General features: G+C 40.7%; 1 protein-coding gene across 3 annotated transcripts in view; it reads left to right on the top strand.

Moving 5' to 3' along the window:
• Positions 1-24,241, top strand: part of USP13 (ubiquitin specific peptidase 13) — a 43,042-nt gene that overhangs the window by 16,107 nt on the left and 2,694 nt on the right. The window contains exons 4-20 of one of the 3 annotated variants that reach the window (XM_071566960.1): positions 5,560-5,681; positions 6,094-6,236; positions 6,437-6,621; positions 9,850-9,944; positions 10,255-10,442; positions 11,920-11,991; positions 12,249-12,342; positions 15,295-15,420; positions 16,728-16,881; positions 18,247-18,421; positions 18,820-18,908; positions 19,270-19,392; positions 20,746-20,772; positions 21,513-21,656; positions 22,626-22,792; positions 23,285-23,447; positions 23,796-23,874. In XM_071566960.1, the coding sequence (XP_071423061.1) occupies positions 5,560-5,681; positions 6,094-6,236; positions 6,437-6,621; positions 9,850-9,944; positions 10,255-10,442; positions 11,920-11,991; positions 12,249-12,342; positions 15,295-15,420; positions 16,728-16,881; positions 18,247-18,421; positions 18,820-18,908; positions 19,270-19,392; positions 20,746-20,772; positions 21,513-21,656; positions 22,626-22,792; positions 23,285-23,447; positions 23,796-23,839 (2,111 nt within the window). In that variant the 3' untranslated portion in view covers positions 23,840-23,874. Of the gene's footprint in view, positions 1-5,559; positions 5,682-6,093; positions 6,237-6,436; positions 6,622-9,849; positions 9,945-10,254; positions 10,443-11,919; positions 11,992-12,248; positions 12,343-15,294; positions 15,421-16,727; positions 16,882-18,246; positions 18,422-18,819; positions 18,909-19,269; positions 19,393-20,745; positions 20,773-21,512; positions 21,657-22,625; positions 22,793-23,284; positions 23,448-23,795; positions 23,875-24,241 lie in introns of those variants that run through there. The other 2 variants (XM_071566958.1, XM_071566959.1) reach the window with 2 other exon arrangements.

Genomic DNA, 24,241 nt, shown 5'->3' with positions numbered 1-24,241 from the left:
CCTGCCCTTAAGATATTTGTATGCATTGATAATGTCCCTTCTCAGTTTCTTTTCCAGCCTGAACAGGCACAGTCCTCTCAGCTTTTCCTCATAAGAGAGATGCTTCTGTCCCCTAATAATCTTTGTAGGGCTCCTGTGGACTGTCGTCAGTAGTTCCTTGTCTTTCCTGAACTGGGAAGCCCAGAACTAGTGCAATACTCCAGATGCTGCCTCTCCAGGGCAGAGTGGAGTGGCAGGATGTTCTCCCCTGATCTGCTGTCTACACTCTTCCTAATGCCTCTCAGGATACCACTGGCCTTCTTGGGGGCACATTGCTGGCTCATGGTTAACTGGTCCTGTTAACTGGTAGAGGTTTGCACCAAACTGGCTGCTGCCAGCCTGGATGTGTAACCTGCCACCAGGGGCTCACTCTGTCAGACAAAAACCAGACAGTGATCAGTGGGTAACTTTAACATCCCTGCATTTCTAGGTGTCTTTGAATAGTTCCCTGAAGGCCCAGAGATTTAAGCTTTGTGTACAAAGTCAATCCAGTTTGGGCATTTGTTACATTGCTTGTTATAATCCTCTTTGATGTAAAACTATTAAAGATACTAAACCCTTTTCAATCTCCTTAGTATTAGGAAAACATCTTTTGGGTTCTGTGATTACTTTCTAGCACTGCTGCTATCTAGTAAATGCAATAAAACACAGACTGATTGGGTCAGTCAACTGGAAGATTTATCTTTCCCTAAACCTGAGAAGATTCCTAGCAAAGTGTGTGTGCATGTGCACATGTGCATTGACTTTGGGGCACGTTTTGGTTTGGTTTTCTTTTGGGGAAGGTTGGAGGGTGTTCGCTGTCTGTGTTCTGTGTAATCATGAAGCGTAACAGCATTTTTTTAATTGAAATGTATAGACTGCCTTTAATCTGGCTGTTTTAGGTGTTGCTAGACAGAGTGGACATGATAACTGCAGCTCAGTGCAAGCTTTCAGGGGGTTTGGAGTAATATTTAAAGCAGACTGTCAGGATACATGGTATAGTATCCTCATTGCACTGTTATCTAGGCTAGCAAGTTTGGAGATATTTTGTGCTTGTCAATATGCGTGGCTATATAAAACTAATAAGTTTCAGTTCCAGCCTGTAAAATGGAAATAAATTAATTGATGGGAGAAGATAGTATCTCCCCATGACTTTACAGGGTTCTCAGATAAGAAGCAGCTTCACTGTTTGCTGTTTTTGATATGCAACCTTCTGTTTAAATTGGCTACCTCATGGTAAATATGGAACCAGTCTGGCAAAAAGAAGTCATTATGGGATCAAGAGAAGTATCATCTCTAAATTTAATTTTCATATTAGCCCATAAGAAGTTGTATAAATACAACAGAACAGAACCAGTGTGGATTTTCCAAAGTGAAGTTTTTGTTCGAGGTCTGTCAGAATACTCTGCTTTTCCTTTTTCTGGAAAGGAGGATGTTATGACTGTAAAGTTTGGGGTTTTAAAGAGTTTTTTTCTCTTTTATACTTCATCTAATGAGGTCAGTGTTTTGCATGTTCCTGAAGACAAAGTAACTGAATGGCTTTTAATTTGCAAAGTGCTGCTGCTGCAATTCACTGTTATTCGGAGGCTTCAAGAAGAAATTATTTGAATTAAAGAATCAGGCCTCCACTTCCAAGTCAATACAAGTTTGTCCATTGCTTTCAGTGACAGTAGGATAAAGCCCAGATTCCTGAGATGTCTTTCTAGGGTTTCATAATTAGTTGTAGACTCTCTAGTCAACATCCTCATTCAGTTTTCATGTTTGTATTCCCTTTCACACACACACAGACACATCCACATGCTCAGGAAATCCTGTTTGGGGGTCCTGTCTGGAGTCTCCTTATGCCACTATTACTAGTGCAGTCAGTTGGTAACTTGTCTAAATCTGATCTGGGCACATCCACTCCTTTTCTTCCCCTGTGCTGGGTTGGTTTACATTACAGTACTCTGTCTTCCAGCTGCTGTCTTCAGTCAGTTCTGCAGCAATGCCTTTCTCACCGTCACTAAGTGATGCCTGTGAGGTGGAGTAAATTTACTCTACTAACCACTCGCCCAAAATAACAACAGTCAGTTGAGCCTCTGTTTTAACATGTCTGTTCCTTTGCTTTGCCTGTTGTCCTGGCCTCCCAACACAACATTTATAACCTATGGATACTTTGTTTAGTGGCTGCAGTGTTTAACTGGGACTAAGATGTTTGTGCACTAGAGGGGAAATTATGTCCTGTGGACATCGACCATCAAGCTGTCACTGTTTGGAAAGATTACAAACTGGTTGGTTGTCTTGTGGCTCAGTCTTAAAACTGAGTAAAGCTGGTTTTTTGCCCAGAGATTCTTCTACTCACAGTACATCTTGGAAGAATATCCTTGTCCAAGAAGCAGCTTTGGATGAAGCATTGGTCTTGAAACTTCACATTTTTCAATGCCTTTAGTGTTAGAGTAATTTTTATTCAAATAAGCTCCATTTTCACCCTGCTAGTCTTATTCCTCTCTCAAGTTCTGCACTAGTAGAACTGCCTGCAGACTGTACATGATGCCCAGTGACTTCAGGGTCAACCTCTGCCCTCACTTAGTGTGGGCTCCATTGCTTTCTAAAGTAACAGTCATCTGTTTTATTATATCTACCCTCATGCTTTCTCAGCCATATCAGCCCTTGCATAGACACAGAAAATACAATGCAAGTAGAACTTCCTTCTGAACCTAACAACTGTGGCTCTCAGCACACACAAGCCAAAATTTAAAAATATGAGTAGCAATTTGGGGGTTTTCAACTAACATCCTTAAGGAGTCTCTCTGACAATCACCCAAAGGGATTAGTTTATATGCTCATCTGCTGTATCAAAGGATTTCAGTCAGTGACCTTAGAAGTCCTTTTCACTCTCATGTACTGAGTCTGCACCCTGAAAAGTTGTCTTCGGAGTGGTAATTACCAGAAAGCACTGGAAGGTCCTTTTACTTCCTAGTCAAAGGGAGTAGTTGTGTGGGTGGAAATGTATCAGCTTTACTTTGTCACCTTCAAAAGCCAATTAAATCCCCATTGTGTTTCCTGGGGCTGTTATTAAGCTGTATGTATCCTTCTTTACAACAAGGTGTGTGATGCTGTCATGTTGGAGTGTCAGACATCCAGAGTTCCATGCTGATGGGACACTGTTTTCTGCTTTTCTGCTAATGGGAATGGCATGAACCCCAAAAAGGTAAAAAGGAACTTCCCTTCCCTACCCATTGCACGCGGAAGGCTGATGCTCCTAAGCATGTGAAGTCCTTAGATGGCAGCAGATGATTGCTAATAGGATACTCAGCCTTTCATCCCTGGATCACCGGTTCAAATGCAGGTCAGGTCAGCAGCAGTAAAGTCTCTTCTCTGTCTGTTGTGAGATGAGCTGCACTGTGTGTCTGAACTTCGAACACAGGCAAGTGTCATTGCTGTTTCAATACAGCAGATTGTAAAGTCTATAAACTCAATGCCAGTATCTCAAAGAAATGAAGATAAGAGCAGGTCTTACACATGTCCACAGATCCCAGCTGTGTGAGCTGGTGCCAGGTTCCCTCTGGTGGCTGAGACAATGTGTGACTGCAGCCCTGGAAGAGGTATTTCCTGCCTCCAAACCTGACTAAACCCACTGAGTTTTTATCCTCTCTGAGGAACCTCTGTCCTATTGAGGAGATGGTCAGTATTTTGGTTTTGCTGGCCACCGTTACATTTCTGGGCATTAAGGGAAAATTCTCTATGATGTATTGCCATGTGTATCATCAGCTTGGAGATACTCAGTTTATTTGCTTCATAGAGCAAAATAGCTGCTACACATTGCATCTGTGGAGATTCCCTTGTTTATCAAACACAAGGCTCTAACACAAGCTGGGAAAAAGGCCTGGACTGAAGTGAGATTTCTGGTCATCTCTATATGCTTCAGTAAGGGAAGGGATCATTATGAAAATAGTGTGATTTGGGGAATTAGTAATGAATTAATATTTTCTGTGTAAATATCATGCTTTGAGTATGAGAAAAGGCTTTTGTGTCTGTATTGAGCTGATGTGAAGGGGCTTTAGCTGGTCGCTGCTGAGAGAGGAGAGGTTATGCTGCTGGAAGTCACTGACAGTGGGTGTTGTCATCCCTCAGGACTGGCTGGTGCAGAGGGCAGCCAAGAATTGATGTTCCTCTCAAGAGTTGTTCTTTCCAGGTCAAGTTAAAATATCTTTTGATACTTGTTTTATCATTAGGGTTGTTCAGTTTGTTACTGCTCTCTGGGCAAACAGAGCTTAATTTTCTGCATCTGGTTTCTGTCATTCTCACCTCTCTCAAACATACATTTGAAATTTCAGGCATTCCCAGGGTGCAGTGGTTGCTGCCGATGCTCGTTTAGCATTGAGTGACTCATTAAGCATGTGCATGGACTTGGAATAAAAATAAGAGACAGCTTTGGCTACCACTAATGCATCTTATTTTTGGTTGGACTTCATTCTGTCAGTGACTGTCTGATACATCAGAATACAGTAGATCCCACATCTCCAGGTGGGAGAAGGATCCAGAAAATCTCGTCATTGCCTGGGCTATTCTTGCAATTTAATTCTGCGAAATGATGGACATGATACATTTGATCTTAACTTTTTCATTTGTCCTGGAAAGAACTGAAGAAGATTTTAATTCACTCTTGTCACTATGTGATAATTATGTTAATTAAAAACTATATTTTTTCATGAAGATACAGATACAAACACTCTCCATTAGTTCCCTCCTGGCTTTTCTCTGGTTCCACATATTTCTGAACAAGCATTTAAGCTGATGTTTCTTGATCAAGACTCATATTTAAGCAAAAAACATAATTCTTACACTGGAGGAATGTACATAAACACTTCCGAAGGCCTGGTCTTCAAAAGAAAGCCTTAGTAGTTAATCCATGCTTTTTAAACTAACAGTTACAGTGGTTAAGGAGTGGAGAGGGATAATGTTAGTGTAACTGTACTTGCTGAAGCTATTCAAGACTATAGACAAGGGGCAGGAATACTTCCAGCCGGGGACATCATCATGGGAGGAAAGGACACAAGTTCAAGATGGATGGGAGCCATAGCACATCTCAGCCAGGTCTGTGATCTGGAAAATATGGGGTGCTCTTTTTATTTGTGCTCTGCAATTTGGGTATGTGTGGTGTGCCCTGGTCTTTATATTGTATAGCACTTCAAGATCCTGGGTAAAAGGCTCAGCAGTATTATGTCCTGATTTGGTGCAATATGAGCAGAATTTTGTTAGCTGCTTTGCAGAATGTGATGTCTGCAACAGAGCAATGCTTGGAGAGAGGCCAGATCATCTGTGTCTGTGATTGGCGATGACATCAAGTGGAAATTTTGGTCCTCAGAACATCCTCTTGCAGGATGGTCAGATTTCAGTTCAGATCAGGATTTCACAAACATTTCCAGCTAGAAGAAACTACTGACAGTGTCAACATGCAGGGTGATGCCAGGCAAGCAATGCTTATAGTGGTACCCCTGCCATGATTTCAGAACCATGATTGAGGGACAATTTCCTAACATTCCCCATCTTGTTTTCCAGATCTAGAGACAAACAGTGATCTCAACAGTGATGACTTTGAATATGAAGATGAAGCAAAACTTATTATATTTCCTGATCACTATGAAATCTCATTACCCAATATAGAAGAGTTACCAGCACTGGTCAGTGAGTGTGTGGAAGTGGTCATAGGAATTGTCTCCTGTTTCTGTTTTAATCAAGATGGTGCTTTATTTTCTTATGTGTGGTGCGTGTTTGGACATAAAGATCTTTCTTAACCAGCTATAATAGGGTGTCAGTCATTTTTGTAAGTTGTCTTTGTTTCTTGGCTTTCCTTTTACCTCCTGTATTCCTTTCCTTATGGTGCCAGCTTGTCCTAGGAAAGCTCACATAGTACATGTGCTTACTCTTGTGCTAAAATAATAACAGCAGTCTAAAAGATTAGATGCACATTTCAGTATATAAATAGTCTTACTGATAACCAGTTCTGTATGTGGTTAGCAATAGGCTGAGTGCCAAGTCTTGTCCAGTCACTGAATCCTGTTAGGTTTTGATTGACATACATTTGTCTTCCAGGTGACGATAGCTTGTGACGCGCTCCTCAGTGCAAAATCACCCTACAGGAAGCAGGAATCTGACTCCTGGGAAGAAGAGTTGCAGGCCTCTAAACATGCCAAAACACTTGTACAGTTAGACAATGGTGTTAGGATTCCCCCCAGGTGAGGGTAGTAAGGTTTGTTCCTTGTAGATCCTCTAATACAGTCCAGGGTGACTTAACTAAAGGCAGGAACTCAGCCCAGAATTCCCTCGCATGACTCCGGGCTGGCTGTGTGGGTTGGTTTGACCTCCCATAGTGGGAAACACAGGACTGGTTCCTGCCTTACATATTTCTGTTGTCTCTTCCTGTTTCCTCCTGCAGTGGTTGGAAATGCTCCAAGTGTGACCTGCGGGAGAATCTGTGGCTGAACCTGACAGACGGTTCCGTGCTGTGTGGGAAGTGGTTCTTCGATGGCAGTGGGGGGAACGGGCACGCCGTGGAGCACTACAAGGAGACGGGGTATCCCCTGGCAGTGAAGTTGGGAACCATCACTCCTGATGGAGCAGGTCAGACATGTGGCATGTTCTGAGGTATCTGTTGTGCATGAGACTAACACTGCATATCTATTACCAAGTGGGTTTGTGCTTCTAGTGCAAACATTTGAAAGGGTGATATGGAAAGGAAATCCTGTGAGTCTGTGAATCTTGATTGGGGTTGAGGGGAATGACACACTTCATTCAGAGAAAGCCCATACCTGTTTTATCTGCCTTTCTTCTCCTGTTTTATATATCTTGTGTAAGTACTTTTTAAAATTTGTATAATAGTAGACCTATGATAGAAGAATGGTATTATTTTGAAACAGCAGTCTGGAGAACAGTATTTTTTTAGTTCTGCTACATTTGCCAGGGCAAAGACATTCAAACTTATGTAACAAAGAAACAAGATCAGAATTTTTAAGTTCAGAAAAGTCTGCTTGTAACAGCAGGTTTGGGGGTTTTTAATTATACTGGAAACTGCTCTTTTCCCTTATTGAACAAAATGCTACTGAAACAGTCTAATGAACGCTCATCTTCTTGGGCTGCTGTGATGCTCAGTTGTAAAATGCCTCATGATCTTGAAAGAAAAGCTAAAGCTGTATCCTTGTTTGCATATCCTCCAAATGTGATGTTCTGCAGTGTTGCTCCAGAGGGAATTATGGCATGTGAGGATTAGATGGAATAAAAATGTGAGAAGCTGAAAAAGTCATAAGCAAAGAGATCTTTTGCTGCAGATGTATGGAGAAGTAAAAATGGAAGAACACATAGCATGATTGTATTTTAGTTTTAGTTCTTATGACTACAGGAATGAAAAATAGCTGTTTGGAGCAGTCCTTTTTTTTAACAAGCATCAGTTAAGTTTTTTTAAGTCCTATTCAGCATCAGGGATAGGAGACTGTAGTCAGATTCAACTGTGCCACAGAAACACTAAGTCAGATTCTGTGCCACAGAAACACTAAGGAAAAATAATTCTTTTCTCTCCCACATGGAATATTATTTCCTTGAATGAACCTGGTCTTGGATGGTTTCTATCCAAATCTCAGTTATTGAAGCTGTTTAGGATTTGCCCAGCTGTGGTTTTCAGCTGCATCTACAAAATAAGCAGGGTATTCTTCAGTGTCTTTTTCAGAATTTTTTTTCTCTTTCCTTTCTCATGTTCAGCATCAATACTTGTTTCCTTATGGCTGCTGTCCTTGTGCCTCCCACTGATCAGCTACTTCCTCTTATGTGGCCTTCGGGATAACAAAGGACAGGCTGTCATCCTCCCCTCTGAATGAGGGGCACCAGCTGTTCTCCACAGACCTTTGTTCTTCTGGGAGATGTTTACTTGGTTTCCATATAGAAAAGATCTCCCTCCCCCAACCTCCCTTGTTTCCTTTTCAGTAATTATTCTGTCTCTGATCTGTATTTCTGTGGTACTCATAACCCCTGATAGGGCTGGATGACAGATGAGCCTCAGGAAAGAGGCTCCATGATGGCTGATTGTGCCACAAAGTCTGTCTGTTTTCTGCTTCCCTGGGCCAGAGGTGAAGAGGTGACAGTAGAACAGTAATAAGCATTAGTCCCTCTCCTGATATAAATTATTTCTTTTTCACACCAGTAGGAAGGAGAAAGAGGTAGTGCCAGTGCTCCATTTACACTTAACCTCTGGCCTGAGAAGTGTGTGCTGTGCACATCATGAAAGATTCCTGAGGCAGTAGCCCCATCTCAGAGCGTTCTGTCAACAAACACATCTGGGATCAGGGAGAAATGCAACCAAACTTCTCTCTTCCATTCTCATATCTTGGACAGGATGCACCAGAGAGTCAGACAAGTTGCTTGGCTCAGTAGGTTGAGCACCACTGGGAAAACAGTGCTACCTGCTGCCTCTTTTGACAGTGGCTTTAGATTTCATTTCAAGTCATTGTGAGTTCGCTTGTTTGGGAATAGATTGAGGCATGGAATAGGGGATTGGCAGTGGGAAGCCCTATGTGTCAGGTACTTGAAGGAGTTGCTTTGTGGATGCTAATCTCAGCAATTGTCAGACACTTTTTGGGGGATCCTGAGCAACTGTTTCCTCAGGGACAGTGTTGTCATTGCCTGCTATTCATTAAGTAGGGAGGGGTGATGTCTACATAGCCAGAATGGGTGTAAATCTTGAGCTGTGGATGAAAGGAAGTACAGGTAACATTGTGATTTTTTTTCTTACAATAAGAGGAATCATAATAACTGTTCTTTGTTTAATAATATTCTGTGTTGTCTGTCTCAGATTTGTCTAGGTAGGGCTTTTCTCTCCCCTTATATTCCTCCTTTCCCCCTCCTTTTCACTCTAATTATACCAGCTTTTTGTGTGTCACATTTTCTGACCTGTCTACATTCCTCATCTACCAGAGTCTGTAGGACAGCACTGCAGACCTGTGTTTGGCGGCTCTCATTTTCTTTCCTTGATTTTATGAAAAGTTAATTACATCTTTCTCCCATGAATTTAAGTTACACAGCAGAAAGTACAAATGTATATGACACAAGCTGAGCTTGAGCAAAAGATTAATCACATGTTCCATTTCTGCTGCTCTGGGTCAATAGTCTCAGATGATTGTTCCATGCAGTTGGTAGAGCAGAAGGAAAACAATATCAAAGCTTCCCTATAGAAAGCAGACACCCAAAATCAGTTGCTGTATGATCTCACTAGGTGCTTGAACTTCTGCTGTGCTGAGACCTCACCAGAATACTATGGAAATACTCTGATGCCTTGTGTGTTGATGAACAGTCCTGTCTTCTGGGCATGTTTGCTACCACACAGTGGAATTCCAGCAGATGGACAGCTACAGCCACACACTTGCCAGGAGAGTCATTGGGACCAACATTAATAGAGTGGGTGGTGGCTACAGAGTATTAATGTTTGAGAGTACTAATTGTTTGAGAATATTAATGTTTTTTCTAGAGCTGGTCAATTTTAAAAGTTGCATTAGGTCTTTGAGTTCGTGGCTAACCTTCAATATGTCTTTTCAGTGTGGGTTGGGTACCAGCAGACTTCAACAAAAGTGAAAGCAGTAGGGGATGGACTGAGTCTGTAGATGCCAGGAGAGGCCTGGGTAAGGACCTTCTCAAAAGTGACATTTGTGCTGTTAGCAGTCTTCATTCTCCTGAGTTTTCTCTGTCAGCCTGGATGTGGCACTGTGGAGCAAAGCCACTGCAAGGAACTCTGGCAGACATGAAGGAAACAAAGAGAAGGGATAACATTTGGTACTAGAGCTCATTGGTTTTTCTCTGCTTTTGCAGATGTCTATTCCTTCGATGAAGAGGAGCCGGTTTTAGATCCTCACATAGCAAAACATCTGGCACACTTTGGGATTGATATGCTGCAGATGCAAGTGGTAGGAAATCCATCTTTTATTTTGTTTGTTGTTTACTTGCTTGTTCAGTTGGGAGTGGGAGAGAAATGGAAGAAGAATGACACTTGTAACTTATTTGTGGTCTGTGGTGAAGAGCTGAGGTGTATTGGAGGAACAAGCTTCCAGCTTTCTGACCCTCATCTTCTCCCTTACCTGCAGCATTTACCTCCCTTTGCCCATTAATTTGGCTCTTTTCTTTTTGTAGTAGACTGCAAAGCTGTTAATCATGATGGCAACAAAATAATTCTCTCAGAAGTTAAACATATTAAAAAGAAAATCTTGTTGCTTTCAGACAGAGAACGGGCTAAGAGATAATGATACAAAGCCAAGAGTCTCAGAATGGGAGGTGATTCAGGAAGCTGGCGTGAAACTCAAGCCCATGTATGGCCCAGGATACACAGGCATGAGGAACCTGGGGAACAGCTGCTACGTCAATGCTGTCATGCAGGCCATTTTCAGCATCCCAGAGTTCCAGCGAGCGTAAGTAGCTTCAAACCAGTCCTTGTCACTACCTGCTGCATTCCTCAATTTGTTGTTTTTCTACAAAAATGGCATTTTAATTTTTGTCTTACCTGCAAATGGATCTCTTTCAGTCAGTTCAGTGGCTGCTTAGAGGATTTAGTGATTTTATTGGTCTGGAAAATGTTGGAACACAAAAGGCAATCTGTCTTTGAACTTGCTGACTTAGCTTCAGTGGTGGGAAATCATATGGCACCATGTAATTTTGATTTCTCTATCTCTGATTTTTATATACATATGCACATATCTCTATTTATCTTGGTATCATCAGTATCACATTAGGGTTTTTGTACTGGTCCATGCCTTTGTACTACTGCAGGACTCACTCTGTTGCTCCAGTGTGATTTGTGAAAAAAACTGGCACAAAATGTTAATATTGATCCATGCTACTGGAAAACAATGCACCTGTTGGATGCAGGTCTGGTTAAGGGAGGAAACTATAAAAGGCATATTTTAATTAAAAAATCATGAAAAGGGTAATGTAAGCATATTCTTCCACTGAATAATTAGGAGGACAAAAGTACAATAGAAGAATCTGAAATACTCTTGACTGATCAAAACAACACATCACTCCAAGGAGAGAAGCCGCTTTATGAAGGACAGTCTGCTTTGGTTTGGAATAAAATTCAGAGTGCACAGCAGCAGTAGTGTATGTGCTGGAAGTAATGCTTTTAGATTTTAGAAAATCTGCCAGGTTTCCATGTTAGAATTGTCTTCTGGAGAAGAAGAGGGAGAAAACTTGTGTTTGTTTACTTTGTTAGCCATATGGACTACAGTCCAGAGATTCATTAAGTGCCAACTCTTCACCTCCATTGTTGAAAAAGATAAAAATGGACTTTATAAAGGGAGGTAATTTTCCACATCATGGTCCTTGAAGTTATCTGGAGCACTTAGTATCAACAAAGTAGTGGAGATCTTTGGAGAGGGAGCCAGCAGAAATCAGATGTGTTCTTACAACATCACCAAAACGACTGAGCCCTTTTTTACTTGCGCTCAAGAGAAGGAATGATCAGAGACTGTGCTGCTAAATGCTTCACTTTCCAGTAGATTGGTTGGAACTATGTATGTTCTATTGTCAGAATGATTTCTCTGAAGAATCTCAGTAGAAACATTCTTTTTACATGTTTTAGTCCTGATAAAAATTTGGATTTATTTTGCTTATGTTGGTTAGGAGTAGAAAATGCATTGGTTCTCAGTTCAGTTTCGTGGTTTTGAGCAACACCATCCTGCAGCTATTTGAAGATCAAGGAATAGAATTTAAATTCCAAATGACAACACTGCCATATCCTTTATATCTAGAAGCTTCTAAGTTAAAACCTCAATGTCTGTTTCCTAATTTCCTAACTATTATTTTTGCATGATAGAAGCACTCACCAAGGATAGGTTGAGTCACTAAGCTGCAGCATTTGAACATTTCTGCCTTGTTCTTGCTGCCCAGGTATGTGGGAAACCTTCCACGAATATTTGACTACTCTCCTCTTGATCCAACACAAGATTTCAACACTCAGATGTAAGTTTTCTCAATGATTTACTTGTTCAACTTAAATGGAATCTAAATAGTTTAATGGCAGGGCAAAAGAGCACCTTTTCATGGGCTTGGAATTGGGATATTACACAATGGAAAGATTTGCCTGCTTAATTGCAGGTAATGATGTCTCATCAAGGGCTCAAAAGCAGGAAATTTCTTTTTTGCTTGGAATAAAAGGTTTCTGTTCTTTCTGTTTTTCTCACATGTTTGTTTCCACCCCACCACTTTCTTCCTTACAGGGCTAAACTGGGACACGGCCTCCTTTCAGGCCAGTACTCTAAGCCACCCATGAAATCTGAGCTCATTGAGCAGGTGATGAAAGAAGAACACAAGGTATTTGCCTGAGTTTGTACAGCCTGGTAACTAGGTACAAGTGATATCCTGAGAAAAGGGAACAGGTGGTGAGCATTGAAGAACACGTGAGGATCCAGCGTGGATGGGATGCTTAGCAAGGTGGAATGTGCAGGATACCACTCAGGGATATATTAGTCAGGCACTATTTGTGCATCATATTAAAGCAAGCATTGGTTCTGCTGACAAAGTATTCTGCTGCTCCAGGATGACTGCAAATGTTCTTAGAACTTGCAACTAATGTTTATCTTCTCTGAGGAACAAAAAAAAATGTTCAGAGAGTCCTCAGTATTTGAAAGCAAGCTTCTAAAACCCTATGCAAATTTCAGAAAGAACTATAAAGAGCTGAAGAATTGTTTCCAGAAAGTGTCTGACAATATTCCACCTGATTTCAAGAGAAGCTCTCTAGGCAATGCTAGATTAGGTGGTGTTGGAGGCTTTCATGTAGATGGCGGGGCCATGAAGAGCCACAGAAGTACTGCCTGTTTCTACCAGAGCGCTATGGTGATAGTTTCCATGGAAATAGATGTTTTTCTCTACCTTCATCTATTAATTATTGACATAGGAATTTCTCCGGAAATCAGATTGCCAGTGAGATGTTAGACAGATAGAGCATCTGGTACAGAGTAGTTTGCATTATCTGAAAGTTCCGTGTCTCCTTGCTTTGTGCAGTAGCTGTTCTTTGTTTTGGGAAAAAAGATAATGAGTCCTGCTTGTTTCCTTTAAATAAAGTTCAAAACTTATCAACACACCCCTCAGACTAAGGAATAGTGGGTTAGATTTCAACAGACTCCATACATTAACTTCTGTGTACTGACTGACTTGCTTTGCTAAACACACAGAGGAGGTGAATGAAGAATAATGTGCTGGAGGTTCAGGGACCTGAATCCTTCAAATAAAGCTACATCTCCATGTTTAGCCCAGCAGGCATTACTGGCAGTGAGATGTTGAGAACTTTTTAATGACAGATGGTATAAAACTGTCAGGTTGTAGTAGGCATCTGCTGTTATTTAACAGTACTTGTGTTCTTCACAAATGCAGTTTAATAAAGTTGAAGTTATATGCATCAAATGACTTCCTTATCAAGCAATTCATAACAGATACTTGGATTTGAAACAGCTTTTACAGATTTTGTGTCTTCTTGTACTGAAAATTTATTTACAAAAAAAACCCATCAGGTATAGATATTTTCTCTATTCTTGCACTCTGGGAACATGATTCTATGTTTTCTTCAGCTTGGGAATGCTTTTTTTTTTGTTTGGTGCCTTCCTCTCCATCAATTATACTGATATAAATAGAGATAGTATTTTGTCTTCCAGAGAGTTGTAATGACATATTTAATAATTATAACTGCATAGGAATTTAGGCCTTCAGTGTTTTCAAGTACTTCTGCTTTGTGTCTATAAAATCAATTATTCATTTAATTTTTCTTCCTTTACCTTTTTTTCCTCCCCTTACATGCAAATTTCCCTAGCTTTCTGAGCCTTTGGAACTCATCCAAAGTTTTGGGGAGTTGTTGCCCGTAAAAGCATTCATCTGAGATCTGCAGTGGTCCAGCACAATCTATATTTAGCTAAACTGTTTTGCAACTCTTGATGGGGAAAGTATGCCAGGTATTCTATAAATATTCCTGGTACTGTGGAGTCAAAACTTTTCACCACAGGACTTTAGCCTGGAAATGGCAGAATTTTTATTGGACTCACTTTAACATTAAAAAGAGGCTGAAAGCCTAAAGCTTAATCAGGTTTGGGGATTTTTTTGTGTCCTTGAGGTGAAAAGGTTTGGATTGAAAGATTCAATCCTCTTTTGTAGACTATCCCCCGTAGCATGTTACTCTTCTTTCTGCTCAAAGGGTTGAGAGCCAAGTGTTTAGGTGGAAACTCACTGCATTATACAGCAGGCAAGGGTGCCATATTCCTGCTTCTGGCATAGGAAGAGGCCTGTTACACAGTGATGTGAGTTGGTTTATGGATTTCTTTCCCCAGCCCTAGTTTTGATGAAAGGCAGTTGAGGATACTGAAGCAAATATAACTCAAGATTCAAAAATCCCTGGAACATCTCTTTGTCCAAGCAATACTGATGCTCTGTCTTTTGACAAGAGCCTTTAAGGAGCATCTCGGGCTAATGTGGCTGCTGGTGTACTGCCAGAAATTAAAAAAGAATTGAAATTGAGAATCTGCTTCTGATTTCAGTGGTTCTAGGAATATTGTACCCTGGTAAAACAAAGAAGAAAATTTTGCTGGTTTAGTGTGTGTTTTATGTGCCTTCCATTTCACGTTGCTTTTTTATTTTTATATTGGTGTGATAATGCAACTCTAGTAATGAAGGAGGGTTTTTAACAGCCTTTGAGAGTTATACTTTTGTTTAGATTGTCTTGAAAGTTACTTTGTTTCATGAAGGATGAGGGCAAATCTGAGTAAAAGATTCTGACCCTTTCAAAAGTGTTATTTAAATGGCATAATAGCTAGTGTTGTCTTGAGGATCTGGAATGGTCGGGGAGGCTTCTTAGAGTGATATAGAAGATGAGGACTAAGGTCGAAACTCAGACGCTCTTGGAAGCCACAGATTTTCTAATTTAGGGTAGTTTACCACTGAGTGGCTAAAGGCAGTAAATTACTGTCTTTCAACATGACCAACAGCTTCCTGAAAACTTCTAACCTTTAGCAAACCCTCAGTAATTTTTTTAACTTTCAAATGCCATAGAACAGGTGGAGTGGGCACTGTAGAAATTAAGTGATAAAACATATTCTAAACCCCCCAAATCATGTGCCAGGACCCTTCCCATTTTTATTAAAATTGAAAACTAGGTGAAATAGAAACTATCATTTCTCCAGTGGCAGCAATGGGCCATAGATAGATCTAGTGGAGTGACTTTGGGATATTTGGTGCAAGACTGAATAAAGGTATGTCTTTAAATTTTTTCTCTTTATTTAGCCTCAACACAATGGAATATCTCCCAGAATGTTTAAGGCTTTTATAAGCAAAGGCCACCCAGAATTTTCGTCTAATAGACAACAAGACGCACAGGAATTTTTCCTACATCTTATAAATCTAGTAGAGGTGAGAAAATCCCAAATACTGCTTCATTTCCTTGGTTATGCTAGAAAATAAGGGCAAATCTGTTATATGGGTGGCTAATTTTTTAATTATAGTGTATTAGGGCTTGGATCTGTACAAAATGGCACTAATGGAAATGTATTTTGGTTTAGAAACATTTGTTTCTTTAAGTCTTCATTTTCTTTACTTCAGACTCTTGCATGACCATGTGCTAGTGCTGATGATAGCAACTGTGAGAGATATAAAGAGGTCAAGCATCACTGCCCAGGCTATAAGATTTATAAACATATGTGACTTTTTAAATTGCTGTTTGTTTTATGGTTACATGCTATCTGTTTGTTTACAATAGTGAAAGCTGTCATGGAATATTAATGAATTGGGTATTATGGTTATTATTATTATTCCAAATTCATATAATTGTTGGGAGCAAATTAATTACCCTGTCCACCTCTTTTACAAATCCCAGCTGTATACCATTGAATCATGGAAGAAGGACTCCCCTGCTGAAAACAAAGTGACTGTCAGTTGAATATTTCAGTGTAAAACGTTAAGTTCTGCTGCGCTCCAGCTCAGTTCTGTGTGCATAAGAATCATACTGTGAATTTTAATGCTGTCTTTCTGAAAAGGAATCTACAAATACATGCAGTTTTGATGTAAAGCATTTCTTGTCTACCCTTCCTCCCTCATTTTCTCATTTTCCCAAAGAATCAAGGATGTTTATTCATGTGTTACAGTCTCTAGATGAAGTTACTCACATTTGCATGCATAATGTTCCACATCCCAAAATGCATGTACTGATTATAGGGTGGTTAGGAAACACTTCTCTGTTTCTTGCCTGATAACAGGCATTAGCATGAACAACAAAGAGGAGGTATATTATTTGTATGACATTCCCATCTGGATAATGAACTACAAGTTGCTTGTTCTGTTTCAGTGCAGATTCAGAGTGGTAGGAGCAATTCTGTTTGCTGAAAGGATGGTCCACATTATTTACCTGAACTTCCCATCTTTATTGTAACCTGCCACCTTCCTACCTTCTTCTGTCCACCTTGACTCAGTCAGGTTCATTAGGTACATACTCTGCAGGTTCCTGTGTGGAAAAATACTGCTGTGGGTACAGACGTTGTGGACTTCAGTGTATTCTCTGTGGGTGCAAGATTTTTGAGGGCAATCCAATGCAAGCTGAGCTGCCAGATCTGGGTGCAAGATCGGTGTCTTTGCACTTGCCATCCAAACAACCAGCAACCTTTGGTTTCTCTGGTCATTTTGATGACAGCCATGTAAGTGATTTGGTCTAACACTGCTTTCAGAGAAACCCTGTGGGTTCGGAAAACCCGAGCGATGTGTTCAGGTTCCTGGTGGAGGAGCGCACACAGTGCTGCCAGTCCAGGAAGGTTCGCTACACAGAGAGGGTGGACTACATCATACAGTTACCCGTGGCCATGGAGGCAGCAACAAACAAAGGTAAAGAAAGAAACTGGTCTATTTGACCCAGGGATGTGCCACATCACTTGTAGTACAATGTGTTCACCCTTGTTTTGTGAGTGTGTTAGGTGGGGGGATGACAGGGAAGTGTGTACCCAAAGATCCCCTTTAGCACTGAGTCTCTTTCATCCTGGACAGTAAAAGAGTTTATAAACTAAATTTTTCATTATAAAAAAGAAACTGAACATAATAGCTAATGAATATCTTTTAAAAACATACACTGACAAAAAACCACAAACCAACCAGAAAGCTACACTGGCTTTGTGTTAGTTTAGCAGGAAATTATCAGATTTAATATGACAATAGAGAATAGGGGTATAAGATAGTTTGCCATCTATAAAGACAAAATACACAGTTTGGATATCCTCCTTAGGAGAAGAGGGAAGGAGGACAAAGTGTCAGATGTTAATTTAGTAAACAGGAGTGGCTTTTTGATGTCTGTGAGCTGTCTGAAAAAGGACACCTGTTTTTAAAGGAGACTGGCTGAGGAGGCTTGAAGACTTGGAAGCAGGAGAGAGTCACTGAGAAATCGTGGTTTCCCCTGCAATCAGTGGTGAAGAGTCTCGCAGACTAACATAATAAATGTGTGCTTGAAGTAGAAGTGAAGGGGACATCACAGGAACACTAGATGGGGGATGTGCCTCTGATTTCATACACTGTCTCAATATATAAAATATTTTAAAGCCAGAGGGAACTATTGTTATTGTTGTTTGAGATACTTTGAAGTAGGACAAGGCTGAGAATTCTACCTATTGCTTTTCACCTACCCCATAACTCCTCGAACTGGACAATAAGTTTAGGAAAACTTTGCAATCTTTGTTCCTCAGTTTCAGTGATGATTCTGTTGCTTATAAAAGAGCATGTTATTTCCAGGTAATGACTCAGAAGATAGATTAGTTTATAAATTTGCCATATGGCACTGCTCAACTTGCTGGTGTCAGAACTTTTTCTAGATCGTACATAATCCTGTCCTGTCCAGCAAGTCAGATGACACGGATAGACAGCAGTAACTTTCCAACTCAGATTGAGCTGATAAAGTGGGTAGTTGGTGTTACTATTCACACAGGATTCTGAAAGTCCTGGCAAGGTTTTCACTGACTGTTCGGTGGAATTTCCAGTTCTATGTTTTCATAATGAACAAATCCCTTCAAAACAGAGGTGTGTCTGTAAGTGTAGCTCCTGACCCCTATGCAGACAAAAACATTTGATGTCAGGTTAAAGCCATGTAAAAGTTTTATTGCTAAGTAGTTTTTTTCATTTCTAAAACTTACAAAAGTAAGCCTAGTGAGGAACACCTAACCATGACAATGTTTATTAGATTTTAGTGTTATGCATATTTCTCAGATGAATTAATTGCCTATGAATTGAAGAGGCGAGAAGCAGAAGCTGCAAGGAGACCTCCACCAGAGCTTGTCCGTGCCAAGATCCCATTTAGTGCATGTCTGCAGGCCTTTTCTGAACCAAGCAATGTAGAGGATTTCTGGAGTAGTGCCCTTCAAGCAAAATCTGCAGGAGTTAAGTAAGTGTGTGTCTGGCAGCCTGTTAAAAACCGCTCTATGCCTATCTTGCTACCTGGACATGATGCAGAGGGTAACAGACAAAGGAACAGTGTGCTTTGGTGTTGTGTTAGTGTTGGGGCTCATAAATGTGAGGTGCAGATCTAACCTGACAAGAGCTATAATGATGAATTGAGCAGGAAATGAATTGTTCTCAGCTGTCAGACTCTGAGACGTGATGCAGTCTGGTTATTAAGAGCTTGAACTTTAAATGCTTGTAGTTTGTTTGTCCACATTTTAGAATTTGATCCTGTGTATCAACTAGCAGTAGTTCATTTCAATGTGCATGAGGTTCTGAAATCTGTGTTGCTTGTGATTTTGTTGCCTTGTTTCAAAGAATTGTATTTCTTGCTCTTCCCAGGACTTCCCGTTTTGCTTCATTTCCTGAATACTTAGTGGTGCAGATAAAGAAATTCACCTTTGGCCTTGATTGGATACCCAAAAAGCTTGGTATGTGCTTTTTATATGTACCCTTTTTTTTCATTCTGTCCAAGATAACTGATAAGGTATACATGCTTTGCCTATAATGAGAACTTGACTTGAGTTTATACTGTGAATATCATAATTGAATCTTCTTTCCTTTTACGACAAATCCATCAGGTCTGTGGACTTAAAACACAGCTTCATGTAATCTGACCTTGTAGTTAAATTTGGCTTCAGTGTTCCAAAATTCTCAAATAACTGTTTTCAGAAGGAGAATCCTGTCTGTGCTTATACTTTGAGTACCAGATTCAACTCTCTGCAGGAGTAGTTACACCATAAGATCATTTTACTGGGTGCATAAGCCTAGCCTGTTTCTCTGCTTGTGTAGATGTTTCTATAGACATGCCAGATTTCCTGGATATCAGCCACCTTCGGGCCAGGGGTCTCCAGCCAGGAGAAGAGGAACTTCCAGACATTGCTCCTCCCATTGTCATTCCTGATGACCCAAAAGGTATTTCCTGGCTTACTGTCTCATGTATTTCCATTTTCTGCTAGCACACAGGGATGCTCTTTAATCTTCACATTTTGGAACTGTGATCAAAAAGCATCTCTGTGCTTCTGCCACTGAAGACTGTTATGACACTCCACAGCCTTTTTTTCGCTCCCTACTAGACAACCTTAGTTCTTCCTGCTTTTCTGCTTTGATGTTTTCAGGATTTATCATAGAATCACAGGCTGTTTTGGGTTGGAATGGATCTTAAAGATCATCTGGTTCCAACCTCCATGCCATGAGTAGGGATACCTTTCACTAGAAGGTTTGATAACTGATGCTGCTGTTCCAGACTCTCCAAACAATCTTCAGTTCATGTCCATGAATCCCTTGTGGTGAAGTCACTGTGCACTTCCCATGGTCAGGTGCAAAGGACTTGGTCTCAGACCCTGCACTAAATCTCATGACAGATGTCAGAAGTGGGTTGGAGTGTTAATCCACTTGGTCCTTCCATTTGCATAAGACGTGTTACTAAATTGCTGTTACGTTTTGTGCTAACTAAAGTATTTTTGGAGCAGAAAGAAAGAAGAGTGAGTAACGTGCTATGCTACTTTTTTTTTTGTCTTTTTTTTTTCTTTAAATATTGGTTTTTTATGCTAAAGTTCCAAAACAAAAATATTAGAATATACTCCTTCCTCATTCTCTGGGTTTTTATGAAGAACAAAATGATCTATACTGAGTAAAATGATGTCTTTGTAGTGTGACCTTAGACCCAGGTTGTTGCATTTCCTCCAAATGACTGAAGTTTGGTTGCCTCAGTATTTAATAGGAAGCCGGTAATGCAACTACTCTCATGACATGATGGCCTCATTTGCTTGAATATTTACCATAGAAGTGGCACAATATCAAGCTGTAGTTAGATGAAAGGACACCAGTACCTCAAATTGTGTGCAGAGCAAGGAGAGAGCAAAATTTTGTTCTCTAAAAGTTTTAATTTCATCCCTTATCTGTCTATGTTGCTCAAAAAGGCCTATTTCTTCTTATGCTCTTGTTAAATGAACTGACCTAGTTTTAGTGTAAATGCATGGGTGATGGTACTTTATTTATAACAGAACAGATTCTTGCTTAGCTCAGCCATCAGCTTTATTTCCTACTGGTTTAGAGTACCAGTGATGGTTTGCTCTGAACTAAGTTAGGGAAATTACTGCTCTAATTCATGGCAAAACCATCAGTGATGTAAGGATGAATGTGCCTTGTCTCTATGACATCAAATGTTTCTATGACTTTAAAAATATGGAATTGTTTTTCACATACACATCTACTTAACCTCATGTAAATCTTTTTCCCCGTTTTTTTTCCATTCTTAATTTTCAGATCGTATGACAAACCATTTCATGGAGTGTACGTATCTCATTTTTCTGAGGCTGGTATTTCAGCTGCTTAAAAAACTGTCATGCTTTGCTCAGCTAACGGCTCCTCTCTCCTGGTAGAGGTGCATGAAATGTTGCCCTGCATGCTTCTGAATAACAGGTGATTTCTGTGCTTGTTCAGTGTTTGCTTCCATGTGTGCAGGATTCTCTTAAAAACGTCTGTAGTAGCATCAGTGTAGCCAGAGTATGAGCTGTTCCTCCATCTGCTGCACCTGAGGAGGATCTTGCAGCTCTGGAGGTCACAGCTGCTTGACCCTGGTTCTCTCTGGACACTGATTTAATCTAAAGCTGTCAGGCCCTGTCATTGCGAGATGAAGTTCAAGTGGACACTGATAGATCTGGCAGCTGTTGTTTCTCTAACCTGCAAGATCCTGCCTTTGAGAGGTGCTTGATTTTGGCTGCCATCTCTAGCTATGCTCAGCATCTGACTTCCTTACCCCTTGAAATCCAGTGATGAGGGATTTTAATAAATAAAACCCTGTAGTATTTCATCAAGGTTTAATGATCTATGTCAATTATTGTGACGAAAGATTATCACTAAGTCCATAAGAACTACTGTAATGCTTTCCACAAGGCTATTTTCTTATGTTGAAGTACTAAACCAAATCCAAGCAATAGGTATTGTAATATGTAGCACCAAGAATAACAGTAAGACATGGTATATAATGGATGAACTGATACTTTTATATTTTAGAAGGTCATTTCTTGTAGCCCTAGATATTGATGAGTCTTCAGTAATGCAGCTGGCAGAGATGGGCTTTCCTTTGGAAGCATGTCGGAAAGCTGTGTACTATACAGGCAACCTGGGTGCTGAAGTTGCTTTCAACTGGATCATTGCACACATGGAAGAACCAGGTCAGTGATTGGATGGTGTAAGTTAAACTCAATTCCTGGCTCTGTATTTTGGCAGTCAGTAGAAATTTTATAATGTGTGACAGAGAAACAACGGTCCCCTTCCCCACCTGGGAAACCTGGAGGTGTGAGTGAATTTTCCTAAGCTGCTCCTGGGATGTGCAGATCTTGACCATTATGTGGTATCCTCTGCCTAGAAGAAGACAACAAACTAAGCTACACCAGAAGTACACTCTCCTGTCCTCACCAATGGTGTGGGCCAGCTCTGTGTTTCCACCCTTTGGCTAGGTCCATGCTGCTAAGGGGGAAGCTGACTTGTGACCAAGTGTAAGTACAAAGAACCCTGTGATCTGGATGCTTTTCTTCCATATCAGCCTCCTCTAGCTCAGGCTAGAGCATTCATGCTGTACTTAGAACCTGGGCTATCTAGTGATGGACAGGGCTGCTGGATGTTCTCCACTTCCTGTATTTCATCCATGCAAAGTTTGGACTACCGATTCAACATTAAGTATATCTGAGTATTCTCTTGCCAGGAAACCCCAGATTTGGTTGAGTTCATGCATCACCATGGGCTTTTGTGCTGCTTGTGTAAATGGGGAATGAGTTTCATTTGGGCTTAGCTGACATTTCCAGGAATGGAATCAGTTCATTTCACATCTATGTGCTGGGTTGTTTATTATCCTGGTGACATCATTGCTTCCATACCAATCTGTGCTACTTTCCTGCAGTTATTTCACTTCTGCAATGTGCCAAGTTATTCCAGTCTGCTGGATATTTTGTAATGTGCACATTCATTTTGTTGTTTATAAGGCTTTCCACACATCTAAGTCCCAATTTAGATGCCAGTGAAATGAACTTATGTTGATTTCAGGACTGCTTTTGAGGTCCTGCTTGTTGTTTGTTTGTGTTTGTTGTTGACTTGCCAGTTCAGTGAGGCAGAAGAAGGAACTGATGAATGCTTTTTTGTTCCAGACTTCGCTGAGCCATTGGTCATACCTGCCTTTGGAGAAGTTGCTTCCAGTGGGGCAGCTGCATTAGGAGCTGTAGCACTAGATAACCAGCCTCCTGAAGAGATGGTTGCAATTATCATTTCCATGGGATTCCAAAGGAATCTTGCCATTCAAGCACTGAAGGCAACAGTGAGTTCCAGGGGTTATTGGTAGCACTTGGATTTTGTTCTATGCTTTGTCATGTGTGTGCTCAGATCCCTTTGAAACATGTATAAAAATCCAGTTAGTGGGTGATGAACTGGTGAAGTGTGGGATGCCTGACTTCTCTAGAGTGGGGAAAGTGGTTTGTGTATTTCCCTTAAGTGGTAAAATATGGAAGTCAGTAAGTAAAACTTACCTGCTTTTACTATCAGTTGAAAAGTAACCTGGATGCCTAAAGACTGTGTGTCTGCAGGATAGGAACCTGGGACCATGGGTCTTAGTTGTGGGATTATTTCTTTTCCATCTGTCAAGCTCTTGCAGAGTGCTTGTTGAATACTATTTTCCTTGGAGGTAGAGGGTGTACCTTACAAATTCTAAGTGCTGTTAACATGATCCTTACTCTGTTCAATGACTGTTGAGTGGCAGCACAACAGTGGAGAATGGATTAAAGGCTGTTCTTTTGATTGTTTTGACTCACAGAACAGTAACTTGGAGCGTGCACTGGAATGGATCTTCAGCCACCCTGACCTTGAGGAAGAAATTGAGCCTGCTTTGGACACGATGGATATGGAGAACAATGCCAATGCCAATATCCTTGCAGAGACAGGCTCGGAGGGACCCAGGATCAAAGATGGGCCTGGAAGTAAGTTGTCCTTCTGCTTAGAACTGGCTATCATGTTGTTGCATCACATCTACACCATTCATAGAGCTCCTTCCTGCCTTGAAAGTAGTTGTGGTTTTTTGGACGTGATCTGGGGATGAATCTGGCTTTGCTGGCTGTTGAATTCTGTGGGCTGTGTCTGCTCAGAAAACCCTTTCCTTGCACTCACTGAATAACCTGAGTCCAGGTCTGTTGTTACCAGAGCATTTAAGTCTGTCCTGGCCTAGGTTTTCTTTTTGTTCTGTTACTATAAGATAAAAAGACAAAGAAAAGCTAGAATGTTTAAATTTTCTGAGGTTGAGTATCCTAAAGACCATGCTGTTGTTACAGACCACCTGAGTTTCTGTCCTCCTGTGGTCTGGGCAATGTCATAATCCCTTCAGTGATGCTTATTCAGAATACATCAGGTATGGTTGGTATCCTGCATATACTGCTTTTATTTTGTTTTCTCTTGGTGGAGATTCTCTGCCATACTACTGCTGAATAAACCACAAGATGGGGCTAATGTACAGCAGGCAAAGTTGTGAGGCAGGCAAATAACCTGATGTAAGTGGAACAGCACTGGAGCACAAAGGCTCTGGAGTGGTGATAACGTAAGGATAGCACATAACATTTTTTGAAGGGTGTTCAGTGAGCAGTTCTAATAACTGTAGTGTGTTCCAAACTTCTACCTCTTCTTGAATGTAAAGATCTTATGAAAAAAATTAATAGACAATATGATTTTTGTTTCTTGAGGTTGCTACTGTTACAGTAACATTAAAAATATCAACCTTAAG

This window comes from Pithys albifrons, chromosome 11 (genome assembly GCF_047495875.1).
Source record: "Pithys albifrons albifrons isolate INPA30051 chromosome 11, PitAlb_v1, whole genome shotgun sequence".
In the NCBI taxonomy this organism is placed as follows: domain Eukaryota; kingdom Metazoa; phylum Chordata; class Aves; order Passeriformes; family Thamnophilidae; genus Pithys; species Pithys albifrons.
This window is presented reverse-complemented; position numbering and strand designations above follow the sequence as displayed.